The sequence below is a fragment of the Dipodomys spectabilis genome, unplaced genomic scaffold (genome assembly GCF_019054845.1).
Source record: "Dipodomys spectabilis isolate Male_0828 unplaced genomic scaffold, ASM1905484v1 ptg000427l, whole genome shotgun sequence".
Taxonomy (NCBI): domain Eukaryota; kingdom Metazoa; phylum Chordata; class Mammalia; order Rodentia; family Heteromyidae; genus Dipodomys; species Dipodomys spectabilis.
The window spans coordinates 673,176-693,136 of record NW_024871104.1 but is presented as its reverse complement, the minus strand read 5'-3'; the positions used below and the strand labels follow the sequence as shown (position 1 = coordinate 693,136).

Below are 19,961 nucleotides of genomic sequence, written 5' to 3'. Positions count from 1 at the left end.
AACTGGAGTCATCATTAGAGCAGGAAACACTAATGAATGAAAATGAATGAAGGAAACATTTGACAATCATTACCCAGAAATCTCCAGGGTACATCCACAATCATAGCAGAGGCAGGAACTGCTGGTGACAGAAACTGTTAGGAAAGACATTCTCTGCCTCTGTACCTAGCAAGGGAAAGGAGAAGAATAAGTCTTACAAAATATACACCGAGCACTCTCCATCCAGAGACATACATTTTAGGAGAAAGGCTTTATGATAGCTTTTATAGAACTGGGGGAGGAAAGGAGACATATTCCTTTTCACTCCAGTCACTTTAAGACTTCTTCTCCACCAGAAATGGGACAAATAGAAAGCCAAGGAACACTTTTGAAGGTCACAAACCAGAGAAGCTGAGATTTAACTGTTAGGTAATAGAAAACCGATAGCCAAACCTATAGGATCTCTGTACAAAGGTAATGAGTTATGGCTGAAAGATGCAAATTGTAAACTGAGAATACTTAGGATAATTAAAAACAAGGACCCTAGAGGAAGTTGTCACTTCTGGAAGGGAGAACTATCGCAGACATTAAGTACAGTCTGACTCCCATCAAGATTAATATAAAGCTTACTCTAGAGTGTCAGCTCCTCTTATAAAATATACCATGCCTGATGTAAAATTTAGAAAAATAAAATAAAAGATAAGAAAATGGAAGCTGACAGGTAAAAGTCTTAATGATAAATCAAGTGAAAGATAATGGTGGCTTGAGATAGAGTAGTAACATCGGAGGTGGTAAGAAGTGATCGATTCTAGATGCATTATTGAAGACACAATAGAAAGGAATTACTGATGTAATGGCTGTGGAAGAAGGAAAGGAAGAAAGAAAGCCCAGGCAACTCAGATTGTTGTCAATGCTGCTGGGAAGATAGAGTTTCTATCTACTGAGATGGTAAAGGCTGCAGGTAAAGCAGTTAACTAGGGCAATGTGGGGAATACTGATTTCAAGGTCTTACTAATTGATATGTTAAAGGACTTAAATAATTCTATTCAGCTATGCATCCACTTAACTAATAATATTTTTGGAATGCTTAAGCACTATGCCATATTTCAAGTGTTATAGAAAAGACATGGAGGGTCAAAAATTGTTGTGTATGTGTGCAATCCCAGCTACTGGGGAGATAAAGATAGAATGATGATAGTTAAGGCCAACCGAAGTAAAAAGTCAGTTGAGCCAGAAGCTGATGGCTCATGCCTGTAATCTTAGCTACTCAGGAGGCTTAGATCTGAGGATAATGGTTTGAAGCCAGCTAGGCAGGAGAGCCTGTGAGACTCTTATCTCCAGTTAAGTATCAAAGAAGAAGAGCTGGGAGTGGAACTGTGGCTCAAGTGGCAGAGCATTAGTCTGAACAAAGGGACAGTGTCCAGACCCTGAGTTTAAGGACCAGAAAAAAATAAAATAAATAAATAAGCTAATTGATACTATCATAGAAGCCTGTGATAATGCCAAATACACAGAAAGAAGTGGTAAGAGAACCAGACAAACATGTATGGCATTATCTGATACATAACTAAAACAATCTTTGGCTCAAGTAGTAGAGTGCTTGCATAGCATCGCAAGACCCTTAGTTCAAACTCAATCACTGCAAAGGAAAATTGACAATAAAATACGTAGTGAACCAAGGAAATAGGAAATGCTAAGTAGTTCTGTAACTGAGTAACTAGATGAAGAAATGACTGACTACTTTAACCATGTCACCAAAATATAGACTCACTTCTATATCCATCAGCAAGCAGAATAGCTATGGCTGAAAAGTATCTATGGAGTTTTAAAAATATTTTCACACATTCTGGAACAGGGAAGACTATTTACAACCTGCTCTCTGAGCATCTGCCTTCCTCCTTTTTCAGGAAAAAAAAAATAGCGAGATACTTGGCTTCCTAGAATATAGATAACATTTCCCAGCATTTCTTGTGGCTTGGCGTGGCTAACGATCTATGAGAAAATGTGGGTTGTGCAATTTCAGTGAAAGGACTTGGAGAGAATGGGTATACCCAAAGTTTACCCTTTGTCTGGTATTTCCTGCTAGCTGAAGTGCTGATGTGATAATGAGCCCTCCTGGACCACAGGGACAGGGTGACACCACTGAGATGGCAGAGGAACAAACAAGAAAAAGCATGGCGCCATCTTATCAGCTCTGAGCTGCACATGCTTAGGTTGTTACAATTCTATCTTATTTAACTCACGGCTATCATAGCCCTTTGGAATAGGAGTGTAATCCGAAATTTAACCAAAAACAAATTTCATAAATACTCAGGGTTTTGTTTTTTAATTCTTTACCATGGATGTGTTTTTAACAAGTCTATGGCAACATAGACTTATTCTATATACATCTATCTACCAGTAACGGAAAACAAAACAAAACAAAAAATGAAATAGCTGAAAAGTATTCACAAAAACAAGTGCAATAAATTTTGCATATTTCATCACTGAGGCTTGAGAACAGCGCAACTATACACTATGCACTAGCTCAACATTAATATTTCTATTTCCCATCAAAATCTCTGCAACCTATTAGTAAATAAATAGAAACAATTCATTCCTGGCTGAACACAATGTGTTAAGCCACACACAATGCTCACTGAACTCTTGGCTTAATTTGTGCTAATCAGAGAAGGATGACAAAGTTGTTTCTAAGTGTCTTGATGTTTGGATCATATCCAGATATGTATTAGTAAGCCATCTTCATACATCTTCCACCTTTGGTATTTGAGTCTTAATAGAAAATTACATTGGAAGGACTAGCAAAATCCAAGTTCAGAAGGTTATACAAGCAACCATAATGTCAGGAATAAAAACATGACTCATGAAGAGTAAGGAAATCTGGTATGATTTACCATAACATATTTCTACACCAAAACTGTACACTTACTTCTATTCAACTGTTCTCTGTCTCAAACACTATTTAAATTGTTTAAACCAGAGGAATCCATTTTCAAAGTGGCCAGCTATTTGCATTTTTCTTTAAAGGAAATTTAATTCTGCTTTGGCTATCAATTTTGAGATTTGCTCAAATATTTTTTAAACCTAAAGCAATAAAAGTAAGGTTTCACCAACCTTCTCATTCTATTGTTAAAAGCATTAGTTCCTTAGGTGAACTTAAGAAATCTTAAATAAGGCTGTGCCATCTCAGCTTGGCAACACACATTATTTAACTTCTACAGAGCTAATAGTGAGTTTGTTCCTCTACTCACACACACTGACAACTCCAAGACACCATTCCAAGATGCAGTGGTAGTCTTTCCTCCAGGACTAGAGGTGTTCTATCAAACAAGGATTGGAAAACACAAGAACTGATATGTACAGAGATAACCTGACTCATTGCATGATGAAAGAGATATGCATTATTGGTCATTTCAAATGTAAATTCTTGTGCTATCAATTCAAAATAAGACACATTCTAATTCTTCTAGGTAAAACTTATCAGGAAAATATTTCACTAACTACAGAATTGCTGTGTATGCCTCTACAAGTCTTGTAAAAATAATGAAAGGTATTGGTTTTGCATGAAAGGATCTCTTCTTCTGTATATGACTATGTGTTATTATGAAGCAAAAGGATAAAAAGGTGGGAAGTGTAAATGGTCCAAGCAAAAGCATAAAATAAAATATTACCTTTAGCTGGATTTACTTTTATCCCTGACCTATAGAGCATTTCCTCATTCTGCCAGTCTCCATTCCTGATTGCAGTCTTGAGTCCGTAGAAAAGAATTAGTGTAGCTGTAGCATAAAAAATCAAGCTCTTGAGGAACCGCTTTTGGACTTTGACATAAAGGGCTCTGGCACCTACTGTAATCAGGAGGCAGAAGCCCATACTAGGAATATATAACACTCGCTCTGCAATTACAAAGCCAACATAGAAAAACAAGTTTGTGGCAGGAATAAAGGGTATTATCAACAAAGATAAAGACAGAACAACAATGTTTTCAGTAGAAGGGAGTTGTGTTCTCAGCGATACATTATTTTTAATGCCATTTTCTACTTTGGATGCAAAGCTGGGCTTAATCTCTGAGTTCCGGTACTCCACTTCAGAATGGCAGCTGTGTCCATTTGCGTTCTGCTTGCCATTTATCACAGCATTCTCATTGCATTCTCTTTCTGAGCTCGGGCTCTTCAAACCATAGTAGGCAAGGAGGAGGAGTCCAGTATAGAAGGCCACAGTGTGTAGGTTTCTCCCATCACAAATTGTTTTGAGAAGAGGCACGGCATCCATTGACCAGTCGAAACTGAGAGTATCTGGGCAGAGCAACAACCAGAAGTTCTTGGTTGGCAAATAGAAGAAGGTGAGTGTGCGAGTCAGGAGGCTATCAGAGTCAGCAGCTGGGTTGTCCGAGTTGGAAAAGCTTGGTGGTTTGTTTCCCATCCAGTAAAACCGGGCACCCAAAAGGGAGGTCCCCCAGAAAGTTAACAAACTAATGCTGAGAAAAAGAGACAAGTTCTTCCTCTGAAACCAAAAGAGAGGGAGAGAAATAAAGATCATCATCAATATGGCATTCGTTAACATTAAGGGGTAAAATATGTATTTTATACGAGCAATTATAAAACTGCATTATGTCCCAAATATAGATCCTCACTCTTTTCCTATCTTTTAAATACGTTCCGAAAAAAAAATAATAACTTCAGAACAATGACTGTGGAGTGTTAGTTTTTATATAATTTGGAAACTATCTTTCATTCTTCCTTTCTAAAATACCAATAACCAAAGATTCAAAGACCTGCCTGATAAACAGTAGGTCAAAAATATTTCTCTTCTTTATGATTTAGGTGTATGGTTTTAAAAAAAAGCATATAAGAAAATATAAGATATAGAAGGATCCTATTTAAGGGGCAGTAATGATATTGGGCTATGTCCATTCCAACCTGAACTTCATTGTCTTTAATCTCCTTGCAGAATGTATAAAATAGGCTTTCATTGGTTGCCACATCCTGTCAATAACATCAATGGCATCTAACATGTAATAACACTTCTCATGATTTCCTTGCAGACTTTTTAAAAAAAAATAATGGCTTTACAAGAATCATCCTCATCTTCAGAAAGTGGTAGGTCTGTCTGACCAAATGAAATGGTGAAAATCCTCATTATCTTCTCTCTGGGAGTAGCTTATATACCCTTAAGATATTGTATGTAATTTCAGCATTTTTAGAAAATAAATATTCAAAACAATAATACATTAGAAGCTGTAGTAATTTGATAACTCACTAACTCAGGCATATTCTTGAGTACTCAGTTCTATGAGGAAGATACATATTATTTGGTGAAGATCAAGAGAGGAGACTTTATGGATAAGACATAAAAAAATTCCTGATTTTAAAATAAGTTGCTAATTTTGAAGTATGATCAAGACCATTCTAACACATCCTGATGTGGAGTGGTTGAAGATGGGACCAAATTATTCCTTTCAAAAACATTTTAAAAAATGTTTACTACAAGTTCAAGGCTAGCTTGTTTCAGAATAAAGTAATAAAAAGGGCTGAGGATGTTAGCTTTGACATAGGCCATTGTTTAGCATAAAAGAAGGCCACCTGTGTTTCATTCCCTGGCCACATAACAAAACAAAACAAAAAATATGATAAAGATGTGAGTAGTGAAAAACTATTCAGTGATAAAATATTTTAAGTACTGGAAATGTAATTTAAAATGAAAAAGAAGTAAAATAATCACATTTACCAATGCAGTACTTTAAACTTTAAAACATTTTTATAATACTTTCCATTTAAATTAATAAAATAACTAAGATCAAGAGACACTAAAGCTTCTTAAGTGAAGCAGCCCCATACACACATTCTAACTCCATAGTGACATTTGTAAGTATGAAATTAATGCACTATCAGGGAGGAACTAAACCAAGAAGCAAAGCTGCTATTAAAATGCTTACAATGGAAGAGCTTTTACAGTCTTGTGATTTACTACCACGAGTAACTGAAAATTCAAATAGAAAGTTTCATTCCTCTTTAATGCTTCTCCTAGAAATTAAAAAGTTATCACATATAAAAAAGATTGTAACAAAATCTAATCTGTCTGCTAATCTCATTCACTGATCCTATGAATCTTTTTTTATTCCATCTCATTTTACTTAAGGCCTTAAAAAGCTTATTTTTCATTTAGTCCCTATGCTCTGATCTAGAGATTAAATCAAAAAATGAGTTGAATAATCCCAAAGTTCGCCTTAACATTGCTTTTTAAAATACTTTTAATTTCTTGAGAGGAAAGCTCACTATGAGCTCAGATTGGAGTTTAATTAAAAGTCCTCCAACCTTGAGGTATAGACACAGCTCACTCTAATAGGCTGCATTTAGATTCTCAATTCTTGGTTGGTATACTCAAACTATTCAAGATAGGTGTTGCTTTCTGAGATAGATAAGACCCAGGTAATCTAGTGAATTAATATCTGTTATAGGAAGCATTAGCAAATAATTCAGTAGTTACCACATAATTAGTCCATTCAATTAATGAAATCCACTGGGCAGTGGTATATTTCCTTATCTACTCCACACTGAATATATATACCTGTTATAAGATTAGTATTCCAATTTTTTTGGAGTTTTACCCTCTATCTAGAAAACATGAGTGGAGGGGAGAAGGAAGAGTCAAAATGAATTAAAAAGTAGTTTTCAAACATGACAGTCCATGAACACCAGCTGTCAGCTTTAAAAATACAACTGCCCTAATCTTGGGATGGTAAACTAGGTGCTGCAAATACAGGCACAATTGATCATCTTCCTGCACCTATAGAAGTCTAGTTCTCAGTACTGTCACTAAAGTTTCTATGAGATTCCTACTTTCATTTCATAGAACTGTGGTGTATAGTTTCCTAATTGTAAATAAATAAACAAGCCACAATGAGACACAAATAATATTTCTCCCAGGCTCTGAAATGAATTGAATTCTTCATATTATAAATGAGTTGTCAGGAAAGCTAACTAAAAGGATGTGAGAATATGGTAAGTAGAATTATAAGCTGAAATAGTCACACAGAAGACAGAAACTGACAACAGATTTTGTAAACATTTTGGAGGCAGGATGAAGGGTGCATTACTTGGACTGAAATTCAGGTCTCTACCTTGTGATATAAGTTTCCTACTAGCCCTTAAATCTCTCAATTATGAATCACAGAAGGCAAAATAATCCAGTAGAAAGGTTAAAAGAATATAAAAGAAATTTATAGAAAAGAGCACAGTAAAAAAAAAAAGAAAGAAAGAAAAGAGCACAGTAAATACCTGAATTTTTACAACACTAAACAGAACAATTTCATTAGTTCATAAAAATATAGGGAACTGCCAAAAACTTCAATAAGGATTATAGAAATAAATCATAATCTATCATTATGGTCAAGTCAATACACAATTAAAAGAAAAACTACATAGAAAGATATACATATATATGCATATATATATAGCCAAAGTAAAAATTAAAATAACTGAACCAAATCCTTATATAATACCATACCTACTGAACATTTGTGTTTCATATGCAAATATTATAGAATCATCAAGTCCATTCAGGGAAAAAAAATGTTTTTAACAAATGCATTCACATGCATACAAGGATTGTTTCTCCCCAAGCCTAGAAATATTTAGCTCAAGCTTACAAAGATAAACCTTCTGCAGTAGAAAAATAGGTCCATTAAAAAAAAAAAAAAGAAAAGAAAAATAGGTCCATATAAAAAAAGTTTAAAAAAAGTCTTTAAATCTGCAAGAGTCTCTGAGTCTACAATGCAAAGAAAAATTTACTACTAAGGAGTGACAATGATTAAAATACAGTGTATTTATAAATTGTTAAATAGCAACTCTTTTGTACATTACTTAAAGATGAAAGAAAGAGAGAGGGAAAGAAAGTGAAAGAGAAAAAGAAAGACACACAGACATGGGACATTGTTACATGGCTAAAATGATAGATCACCTGCCCAGAAAGTACAAGGTTCTGAGTTTAAACCTTAGTAAATTAAAACACTAAGTAAATGAAAACACTGAAAGGACAGGTTTCCACGTAGCAATGCTACCTAAAATTACCTGTGATAATTTTATTAGAAAATACTTTAAATTGATAAGAAAATTAAACTAAAAACATACTGTACACATATTGAGATACAAAATTTCAATAATACTGTTCAATGCTAGCTTTTAGAACTGAGTTTCTCCAAGTGACACATTTCAAGTTCCCTACAGGGTAAGATAGAGCCTGGTATTTACAGCACTCAAACCACAGTTGACCTTCAAACTTTTTTTTTTTTTGGATCCAGTCGTGGGGCCTGAAGTCTGGGCCTAGGCGCTGTCCCTCAGCTCTTCAGCTCAAGGCTAGCGCTCTACCACTTGAGCCACAGAGCCACTTCTGGCTTTTTTCTTTTTGTTTATGTGGTGCTGAGGGCCCAGGGCCTCATGCATGCAAGGCAAGCGCTCTTCCACTGAGCCACCTTCCCAGCCCCTGACGTTCAAACTTTTAAAACCTATTTCCTACCTATCTTTGTCTCACACATTTTAAGTCCTATTCTGCAAAATCCTCATGCTCCAGGAAGGCTCATAAGCAACATTACACCTGGTTGCAGAGTACTGTTTCCTAAAACTTGATAGCTACCATATATAGAAATACAAAGGAATTCTATGCCTCCATCAGAAAGAATGACATTGCCCCATTTGTTAGGAAATGGAAAGACTTGGAAAAAATTATATTAAGTAAAGTAAGCCAGGCCCAAAAAAACATAGGTCCCATGGTTTTCCTTATTTGCAATAACTAGTATATGTCTGAGTCAAGCAGAAAAGGCCAGATAAGTTGATGTTAGGCGAAATGAACCCCAAGATAAGGACTCAAATGTTTTTTCTTTCTTGATATTGTTTCTAACATATTTATAAGATATTTCTTTGTTGCTTTGTATGTCCCTCCCCCACAATATAACCACTGTTTTCACTGTATTTGATATTGGTATAATTTGTGGAGGGGAAGGGAAAAAACAAATTGTTTAAATAGGGAAACAGGTGGACCCATTGCAACAATGAGATGTACAAGACATTATGTCGAAAAATGAACTTTACAACTTGGGGCGGGGGCGTGAGATGGGAGGACAGGGATGGGAAGGGGAAACAAAGGAGGAGGCAACAATGCTTGATAAGAAATGTACTCATTACCTTGCCCATGTAATTGTAACACCTCTGTATAGTATTTTCACAATAAAAGAAAGAAAGAAAGAAAGAAATATGGCCTTTTCATCATTGTTTGCTTATGGTGTGTCCCTTTATCCTTGAAATGGACATATAAAATGAAAAACATTAATTCTACAGGAATATTTTCCTCACTATAGTTTTATCATAAAAGAATCTGAGATAGAAAACTTACTGCATGCTTAGAAAAATATTCATATAGAACATATTTTATATTTCATGCCAATGGTTGGGATCTGAACTCAGAATTTTGCCCTTGCCCTTGGGTTGGTTTGCTTTCATGACTGGCACTCTACCTTTAGCTAGATTATTTGCTGCTTATTTTGGAGGTGGAATCCAGTGGACTTTTCTGCTTGGGCTGGTTTCCCACTTGATAATCTCAGTAGCTAGGACTACAGGCAAAAGCTACTGGCATGAGACTCTCCGTGTTTTATTTTATCTAGCTGTGCATGACATAGATTTGCTTTGTGAAAGTGTAGGTCTTTAAGAGATTCAAATATGTTCTTTCTCTTTTGTAAAATTTCAACTTTGACATAAAAAGGGAAATCAACACTAGTATCATATTTCTAATTAAAGTATTTTCGAGGAAATGTTCTAAACTACCAGATACAGAAAAGCAATCAGTGAAAATCAGTTCAGCATATAAGGTTGATAACTTTATGCTTTTGACAGACAAGTGGAATGAAAGAAAATAGCTACAGCGTAACACAAAAATAATTCCAAATTTATCACAAAACATCAAAAGCTTCCCTACGCATCAACTGGAAGAAGAAGAAACTAATGAGAAGACATTGCCATGCTAATTAATGGTGATGTCTTATGGAATCCCTGTGTTGAATTATTTTCTTCTATGGATGTTGTTAAGGCAAGAAATAAAACAAAAGGGAAACAAAATTCACCTAATTTATCTATATAGATTCCTTCTGTATTATTCAAGAAAAACTGCTATTGATGATGGCAGCTTCAATAGTGTCTTCTGATCTAAGATTCTGGGACAGAAATGAAAATGAAAAGCAATACTTTAGACTCAATGAAAAAAAAAAAGTAAATATTCTGCCTCAGAGTATTAAGCCCATCATGAGACTCACTTTTGGCAAACTAATGAGAATAAATTACTTAAGCATAAGGCTCATTGAATTCCAAATTAAGCCCTTGGCAATGATCATAGTTGTAAGAGTAAAGTAGATAAAATCAGCATCTGAAAGTGGGAAGTACAAGTGAAGGCTATCTAGACATAACAAAAAAACCTAGCACCATCCATTCTGAATCCACCATTCATCCCTAAAGTCATAAGCTTTCCTTACACAAGTAACACAGGTTTCTTTTCTTTCCTCTCATTCCTCAAGTACTTTTCATTGGAAATTCACCCCAAACATGAATATAAAAGCACAACCTTTTAAACATGGGGCAGAAAAGGGATTTGAAGTTAAAAATGAAGGAAATATACACTGTGAAATTTAGTTAATAATATACTGACACTGTGTTAATTACAATAAACATACTCTATAATGCAAGATGTCAATGCAAGAAAGTAAGTGTGATGTATATATCAGAGGGACCCCTCCGTTTTATCTTCTGGAATTTTTAAGTAAACTTAGAAACTGTTTCAATATTGAAGTCTATTTTTGCTTAAAAAATGCAGATGGGCTCTGTTACATCAATATCTGAAAGCTATTAGCAAAGAAAAATGAACAATTAAAAGTTAACCGCACTCTTAACATTTAACATTTAATGTACCTTTCAAGCTAACCGACCACAGCTGCTTGTATTGCTGTATAAGATGATACAATGATATCAGATTCTGTCTGGTTATGTCTGACCCCTTCTGCATTTGTAGTGTATTTTAAAACGCAAGTGGGAAGCAAGTGTCAGGGGAAAGGCCTTTCTAAACCCATTGCTATGGTGTTTTCGTTGGCATGGTGACTCATTCTTCCTCATTAAGCTAGCATGGGGAAATCAAGCAGTTAGTAATTTCTTGCGTACCCATGGCAAGGCCTTTCTGAAGCTAACTATTTGCAACTCAAGTACCCAAAGAGTTCAATTAGTGGAACTGCAAGGGGTGCGCCATACCCCTAACCCATTACATTAAAAGCAAGCCCCTGAATCCCAGCCTCCAAAGTAATCTTGTTTAGTTTAAAATAAGAGATTGAATACTTCCCACCAGGCAGAGTACTATGGTCAAATCAGGTTAGCCATACAATTCAGCCTTTATGAAGGAAATATATGAAAAAACAAAAATCCCTTTTGTTCTAAGTAACAACAGTCATCCAAAAAAACCCACAAATGTTTTAAAAGTAAAGAAGACACCTCTCTTTGATGGACAAGCAAATCATTTTTGCTTAAACTCCTTTTTTGTGGATTTTTAATAATCGCATAATGGGGAGAAAAATAAAAACCAAAGAGCTCAGAATTAATTAAATTCAGAAACTTTTTTTTTCTTTCTATCTCTTCTCAACTGGACAACTGCATTGCAAATGCATTTCCTGGGCCAATAGATTAAACTGCAACATTCTTTTAACTCTGTGTGGCTTTAGTGCTACAAACCAGCCATTATGAGATGCGTTCCAGTCTCATTAATGAGTTAAGTTTAAGCATGTGAGTCCAGCATTTTGGAAACATAAAGAGACAAATTATAATGAGCCTTCACTCAGTGGGGAGGCTAAGATACAGCCTTTTTCTCTCAACGATATCATAATAGACAGCTACTTAATGAATGTGAGAGTTTTCCTATGAAAGTACAAAAGATACCAATATGCAAAAGAAGATTTAATGTATACAAATACAAGTTAATGCATATCTATCTATCCATATTCATGGAAACAAGTTCAACATTCAACATTTTGATACGGAAAAATACTGTAGTTCTATACTTTCACTTTGGTCTTACGTTAAAAGTAAAAATCAAATTCAAAATGAAAAAAATGTTCAAATGACTACTTAGTCTAATTTTACACATAAAATTACATCTATGCATCTATACATGTCTCACATAAATGTTGACTTTATTTTAAAGACACCACACTACTTTATAAAACAACATGAGTTTGTAATCAAGGCAGAGAAATTATACTTTTTGAAATATTCTTTCCATACAAAAGCATCAGTTTTAGCACTTAATTTGCTATCTTGTGGTTTCAACTATTCAAAATTCCCACCATGACCTTTGCAGTGTATCATCACTACTAATCATTAAGAACAGAATCAAAGAGAACTGCATTCTCACAAGGCCAGCTGGATAGGAAGAACACGGTGGGTTGCCTGAGCAAACAGTAGGATCATCACCTGTGATTCACCAATAATCATCCTCACCTGAAAGAAAACCAAACAGATAAATGCCTACACCACAGCTAAGTAACCAAATGACTTCGCTACTAGAAGATGGTATTACAGAAAAACCAACTTTACTTCTCCTTTCTTATTTGGACTATTTGGCTTTCTCTTCTCAGTATTGGAAAATAACTAAAAAGTAGCAAAGTAGTAACACCTATAGTACCCTGAGGCTAGTCATTTCCAAATGTTATACAAACAAAAACTGAGTCTGGATATGGGTGAAATAACAAAAGATAGAAAAAGAGACTTGAGTTTTTGTGAAGAGTCCTATTTGGGACCTGTATCTGAATATTCTGAAGGTGCAGTTCTTTTGGAAGAGTAAGACAGTAGTCCTAGAAAACATAAATAAATGGGATAGTATTTTCAGAAGCACAAATATGTGTACCAACAACTGTATATTTCTTACATGTCTACATTTATTAGCTAGAATTAGTCATCAAAACAGTGAATTACAAATGATATTTATACATAAAATTTGAGTTGTGTATTACTTGGTTTTAATAAATAAAAATTATTAATGTAGCATGCTAGGGGCTATGGGGGTGGAAGCTTAGGAACAAATATAAACAGTAGAAAGTTTTCCGTTCAGATTCCACTCAGCTTTTCCATAGCTATACTCTCTCCAGGAGCAACTTGGTAATATGCACAGTTTGGGGTCTGTTGTTGATGAGTACAAATCTAAATTTAAAAAAAAAAAAATCTTCACATAACTGTAGCGTACCAAATTTCTTTCTTTCTTTCTTCTACTGTGAACTTTGAAATTAAATTTCCATCACATACTGAGACCATATATAGAAATTGGGATGTGAGGAAACACCACGGGAAGATTTAGGGGGGAAAAAGGGAGACTTTAAAGCTGTGAAACTTGCAGAATTATTGCAGGGTTATCTTCCATTTTACACTTCAGTACAACTCAAGAGTTTGATCTTACTTCAAACTACCTTTAAAAACAAAAAGTAGGTATGTACTAAATACCTATTTTGAGGACCATTAACATTCTCACCATTAGTCTTCCTTTTTAAAGCATGCATAGCCTTTGTATGCATAGCCCTGTCATTAAAGTACTAGATTTCAAATTATTTCAGATTGAGTTAAAATTTATTGCTTTCTTCATTGAGAAAATTTTGTATTATTAATAAAAAATCTTAGACTTAAATTCACTGCATAAATCTCTAATGAGTCTTCCAAACGTATTTGGATAATTCTTTCAGCTTGACATAGTTGAAATTAGCACTACTCATTGCCATTCCCTAATTACATAAAATTAAATAAATTGAACTTACACATGCAAACATTTTGCAATTCACCCTACATTCACTTCTCCTTTCAAGTTAACCCATAAGATTAGACAACTTGTTTTAATAGATTATTATCTTTGGACTAAGTCCAAAAAGTATTTGTCTAATGGGAGTTCTGTCTGCTTTAACAGTTGCGGTTGAGCGGACTCTCCCTGACTGGACTGTCAATCATTTCTTGACTGGCTCAAGGCCCTTAGACCCCTGCTGAGAGACAAGCAAGAAGTTTTTGCCAGGTGTCTGACTGACACTCAAGAGGTTTAGATTAAGCCAAAGGGAAGAGAAAGTGGAAGGGAAAAAGTGGTTAAAATTCTCACTGGAACCTCTGGCATCTTGCTCCTTAGTTAAACATGCTCTTCTTCCAATGTATTCCTGTCCCTGTCTTCTTGTTAGGCACTTTGTTTACAACAGTGAACACCAACAATATTCAGAAGTGCAGAAAATTCAAGCAACTCATGCCATAAGCAAGTCAAAAGAAGAATAAAGCCAAAGGATAAAAATAAAAGGGCATTGGACTATAAATGCTGATTATGAGAAAGCAACAACAGCAGCAGCAGAAACCCAGGACGTACACATTTTTATTTAGCCCCTAGTTCAAACATTACCTTTTCAGCAGCATGAGGAAATGCGAATCTTCCATCACATTCCACAATTACTACCAAACACAACTACATCACCAGAAATCATGCAAGGATATTTGGTAATAAATCCATGGTATTTTTACTGTATCTCAAGTCAACCTGCATAATTCATTCCTTCAACACTTGAAACAAACGAAAGTCATCCAAAGGATATAGTCAAGGAAACACAAATTAAGGCTCCATTGTATTTTCCTATGAGAAGCCAGATATGTGGAAAGGAAGAATTGGACGTAATTAGTTAATGAATTCAAACACCTGTTAAGTAATTTTATATCTCCCAGATGAGGTCCTGGCATCAAATGAAGAAAGCAAGCCTAGAAAACAATCCATTCTGTCATTGTACTTCACTGTAGGATGTGTGGGTAATTATTACCAGTAGCAACACTAATTATGAATGTTTATCAAATACTGTACAGTGTCTTTATATACTTAGTCTCAGGTAGTACCTTTAAAAAGTGTACAGTATGTGTCAACTTTGTGAGCCTGTATTTTACAAAAAGGCAGAGAGAATTCGGGAAAGTTAAGTGTGTTTCACATCTAATCCCAAAGCTAAACAGAATAAAGGCTCAAAGCCATGTACTTGAAGTCCAGAGCTCTGTGCCCTTCACCATCCAAACCTCTCAGTACACACTTCACGATCACCATCTCTAGTTCCTCATCGGATTTGAGCTCCTCAAGCTCTGCTCAGCCTCTTTGATCCCCAAGTGATACCTGACAGGAAAGGCCAGCAGCTCCTCAGGAGACGCTCATAAGGCCACAGAGTGGCAAATGGTAGCTCAGAAACTAAACAACAGCCATTTTTGCATTTGTAAAATCTATAACATTGGAAATAAATCCTCAATGTTCATTTTGCAATCAGGAGACTGAGGTCCACAGAGGTTCCATGCAATCCCATCTTCCTTTTTTGTTTATCAAATCATACATGGTTTGCTCATTTATTTTTAATTACAATTTCTCTTATAGTTTTCAAGGAAACTACAAGAATTTTGTAAAGCCAGAACCATGACATTCCAATATCCTCAGCATGATATTCGAAACTGTCCCAAAGTGGCCCATCTTTTCCTACCTGAATTCCAAAGCCCCCTAAATCATGGTGGTAAGTATTTTGTTTGAAACTTCCACATCTCCACAATATTACTGTTTCCATTATTATTCTAAATGTCAAGCAAACTTGAACCTTCCTATCTAAAGTTGTCATGATTTTAAGGGCTCTCCCTCATCTCTAGATTAAATTTCAGTTCTTCACACTACATGAATCCATGTCTTCTCAAAGGTCTCCAGTCTTATGATTTGCACCATTTCTATGAAACATATGCAATATTCCAAAGGTCAAGACTGAAGTTGTTAAGGTCCAAAGTAACACTAAGCATAAAATCTTAATCTTATTATCACCTTCTTACAAAAATAAGTCTTGCTGATCTCAAAAAGAATACCAGTTAAGTTAGGAAAAGAGTTGCTGGTTTTATTCACTGAATAATGTTATCCATACCAAGACAAGCTCCTGGGTTAGAGAAGGACTAAGCAATTGAACAATAAGATAAAACACAAAGGAAGTAGGAAAGCAACTTAGAAAAGGGTTGAACTGAATCTAACGGCTAGAATCTTGATAAAATGATCAAAGCATTCAATTCAGTGTCTACATACTTACACCAAATAATATATAGCTGTTATCCACCCAGTTTCACTTTCCTTGGCTTACATTCCCAATGGTTCCAAAGAACAAAATGAAAAGTTCCACACATATATTCTTAAGTTTTAAATTGTGTGATATTCTGAGTGTGATAAAATCTCACACCTTTGGTCTCTTAGTCACCACCTCAGTTATCAGACAGTTTTGATATCAATGTTTACCATCAAGTAATCCTTTTCTTAATAATGTCCCCCATAGCCAAGAATAGTGTAGACAGTGTCCCTACCCTGTTTACAGAGCTATGGTAGACAGGAAAATACCCAGGTATGGGTGGAATGTGGAGGGGAGCCAACCATAGGAAATGGGGTAGCTTGGAATGCTTATGTATAAGCCAAGGTGGTGAGAAGTTCATGCACACTAATGTGAACCATGCTCCAAGAAAAAAACAAAAACAAAAACAATCACCAAGGCCCACAAAAAAGAAATGGTTCAACTGGCAGACTTGTCTGCTTACTAAAATGAGGCTGTGAGGACACTCAGAGATTTCTATGTATTAAATTACTTGTTCCCCAAAAGGTCCTATGTTGGAATAGATAGACACCGAAGTATTTGTTAGAAAAACAGCATTCCTGGGTCTTGTTACTATTACACGGCAGGCAGTACATTACCTCAGGAGCCAGCTGGCTGATTAAGGGAAGAAAACATTACCAATTCATGGAACAAAACAAAAAAGAAAAAAAATACCTAAAATACATTTGAAAAATTATGCCTCCATTACCAATTTAGCAGTTCTTCCTTTTTACAACGTTATCTATAAAACAATAAAGAATTGAGATTTGGGATTGAAGAGATTCAATAAAGGGGTTGTGTTTCTCAGTTTTCCTTAGTTAGGACACAATACCTGAGAAAATTATTTCAAAGACAAGCAAAGTTACAAATCCCCCCTCCCCGCAAAAAAAAGAAAAAAGAAGTTAATTTTAGTGATGTAATTAAAATAGAATAATGTAGTCTTTGAAGCATCCTTAGACATGCACCTATCAGGAAAATATACGTGTGGACAGGTTAAATGACTTGTCCACAATTATGCAACTAGGTAGTGGCAATCTGTGTGTGAAAAGTGGAACCTCCTGATCAGAACCACAGGGTTCATGTCATTATGCCACGTGGCCATACTTTACACAGCATGCTCCCTTTATCTCTGAAATCACAACTCTCTCAAATGTCTAACATTTTGCAGAGGCTTTTGCGTAATTAATCTCGAAAAAGGCTATCAGCTGGACACAAAGGTGCAGGTTCAAACAACCTTTACATAAATCTGATGTAAATCAGCAAATGGCTTAATAGCACATTAAATTTTTATAGAATCCTTCTCTCCAAATTAACTATATGTTATTGCTCTTTTAAAGGTAGTCAGTAGAGCATTTGCCTGTTGGAAGTAAGCTGATGTATGTTTTAGGATGTCAATTTCCTTAACACGATAAAGAAATACCCAAGAACTCAAATAGGATTAGTGTATTTGGCTTGCTGCTCTAGCATTTGTGCTATATAGAGATCAGCATTTTGGTGGTTAATTCCAAATAGTGGTTAATTCCAAAGACCTTTTTTTTGGGGGGGGGCATGGATTGGCTTTAAACATTGAAACTATGAAACCATGAAACCATGTTCTTTATTCCATATAGATAATGAAGTGGATGTTGGTTTATCTAAGCTCTTACAAGCATTTTTACACTTGGACAAAACTCCTGGTTAAAGTTAAAACAGACCAATTTCATATTTGAAACATATCCTAGTGATCGTCTCTGTAAAGACACATAAAGCACTCTGAAAAGTAAATATATGGGAACGGATACAAACTGCCCAAGTTTATATTCACAGTGATAGACATTTTACTCATTTAAAAACCCTTAGGCTGTGTGTGTGTGTGTGTGTGTGTGTGTGTGTGTGTGTCTGTGTGTGTGTACTAAAAAAGCAATCAAATACTAGAAAATTACATTGATGTGGGAATCAACAATTTATCACAGTTTGGCAAAACAAATTAAGGATCCAAGCATTCTAACCCATATATAACCAACCCCCCAAAAGATTCACTAATCATCCAAACTCTATTACTGGTTGGTGAAGTACTAGATAAGATAGTACTGCATATTAAAGACATGGTGAAAATACTCCAGAATTTTCACAAAGACTTCAACTAGTTTTATATAAAGACTTCAACTAGTTTTACAGGCTCATTTTGCTTGAGGCTTGTTTGAATTGAAAGGAAAAATACACACACACACACACACACACACACACACACACATACACACATACATATTATATCTTGAGAAAAGGATAAATTCAAGTCCAATTCTTATTTTTAACAGACAGTATGAAAATATGATTGTTGCTGTGCCAGTGGTTCATACCTGCAATCCTGGCTACTCAAAAAACTAAAACCTAAAGGATCAAGGTTTGAAGCCAATCCAGGCCAAAGAAAAAAGTCTCTGGGGGACTTCAGCTCCAACTCACCATCAAAATTCTGGGTAGATGAAGCTCAAATGCTAGAGCATCAAGCAAGTAAGCAAGCCAAACTATCACACTGATCAAGTATGAAGCCCTGAGTTCAAACTTCAGTACTGCCAAACAAAATAAAACAAAATAAAATAAACAAAAAAACAAATAATAATATAGTGATAGTTGTAGTAAGTCAATCCACTCCAAAAACAACTATCCTATGTCTAAAACGGACATTATTTGGTAACTCCGTATTACTTCTGAATCTAATTTTTTTATTATAATGAAATTTGCAGGAAAGCATTTAAAACAGCAACCTTTTGCTGAAAATTCATCTTTCCATATAAATAAACTACAAACACAATGCCAAGCATATACAGAACCAGCATGGGAACACAGGCCTGTAATCCCCACAGAAGAGAGGCAGATACAGATTGCAACAATGAGATGTCCAAGATACTATGTTGAAAAATGAACTTTACAATTTAGGCGGGGGTGAAGGGGGAGGGGTGGGGGGGTGTAGTTGAGGAGGTGGGAGGGACGGGATGGTAGGGGAAAAACAAAGGAGGAGGCAACAATGCTGGATAAGAAATGTACTCATTACCTTGCTCATGTAACTGTAACCCCTCTGTACAGTATTTTCACAATTAAAAAAAAAATTAAAAAAAAAAGAGAGGTAGAGGCAGAATCAAAAGTTCAAGGCCAGTATTTCAAACTGGGACACTTAAACTCAAAGCAACCTAAGTTACATAGCATGAGCCTGTTTCAGAAAACAGGGGTTGGAGATGTAGCTCCAGGGTAGAGTGCTTCTCCAGCATGGGCCATTTCCTAGTTTCAATCACCAGCCTAACAAAAACTACCAAAGAACACACAAATCTGTTAGCATGATTGATTATCAAAGTCTGAGCAATATGAAACTCAAAGGGGAAAAAAAGCTTCAAGGTGAATTGATTTCGAATCACTCTTATTTTGGATGTCTTTAAAGTAACATCATACAGAAGAGAAAGGACAGGTGGTAAGTGCTTAACAAACACAATCCTGTCAAGGCAAAATTGCTCATGACCCTCTTTTCAAGTCTTCTAAACTCTGGGCAAGTAACAGCGCATATACAATACAGTAAATCAATAGTACACACACACACACACACACACACACACACATACACACGCACGCACACACACACATACATGCACACACACACACAGAGTTCATCATCCAAACCATTAATAATCAAGCTATGTTTTACTTAGAAACTTGTGTTCCGGAACACTAAGTTATTTGGAGAAGTTCACTCAATGTCTTTATTAAATGGCATAGAAAACAATGAACTTACAGTGCTAACAAGATAGTTATTATACAATAAGTGCAGGTCTGGTATAGT

The 19,961-nt window shown here is 35.5% G+C and overlaps 1 protein-coding gene across 1 annotated transcript in view; it reads right to left on the bottom strand.

The window, feature by feature from the left end:
• Tmtc2 (transmembrane O-mannosyltransferase targeting cadherins 2) overlaps nucleotides 1-19,961 on the bottom strand; it is a 356,843-nt gene that overhangs the window by 170,194 nt on the left and 166,688 nt on the right. Inside the window, exon 3 of the mRNA XM_042668306.1 lies at nucleotides 3,651-4,479. Coding sequence (XP_042524240.1) covers nucleotides 3,651-4,479 — 829 coding nt within the window. The remainder of the gene's footprint in view (nucleotides 1-3,650; nucleotides 4,480-19,961) is intronic.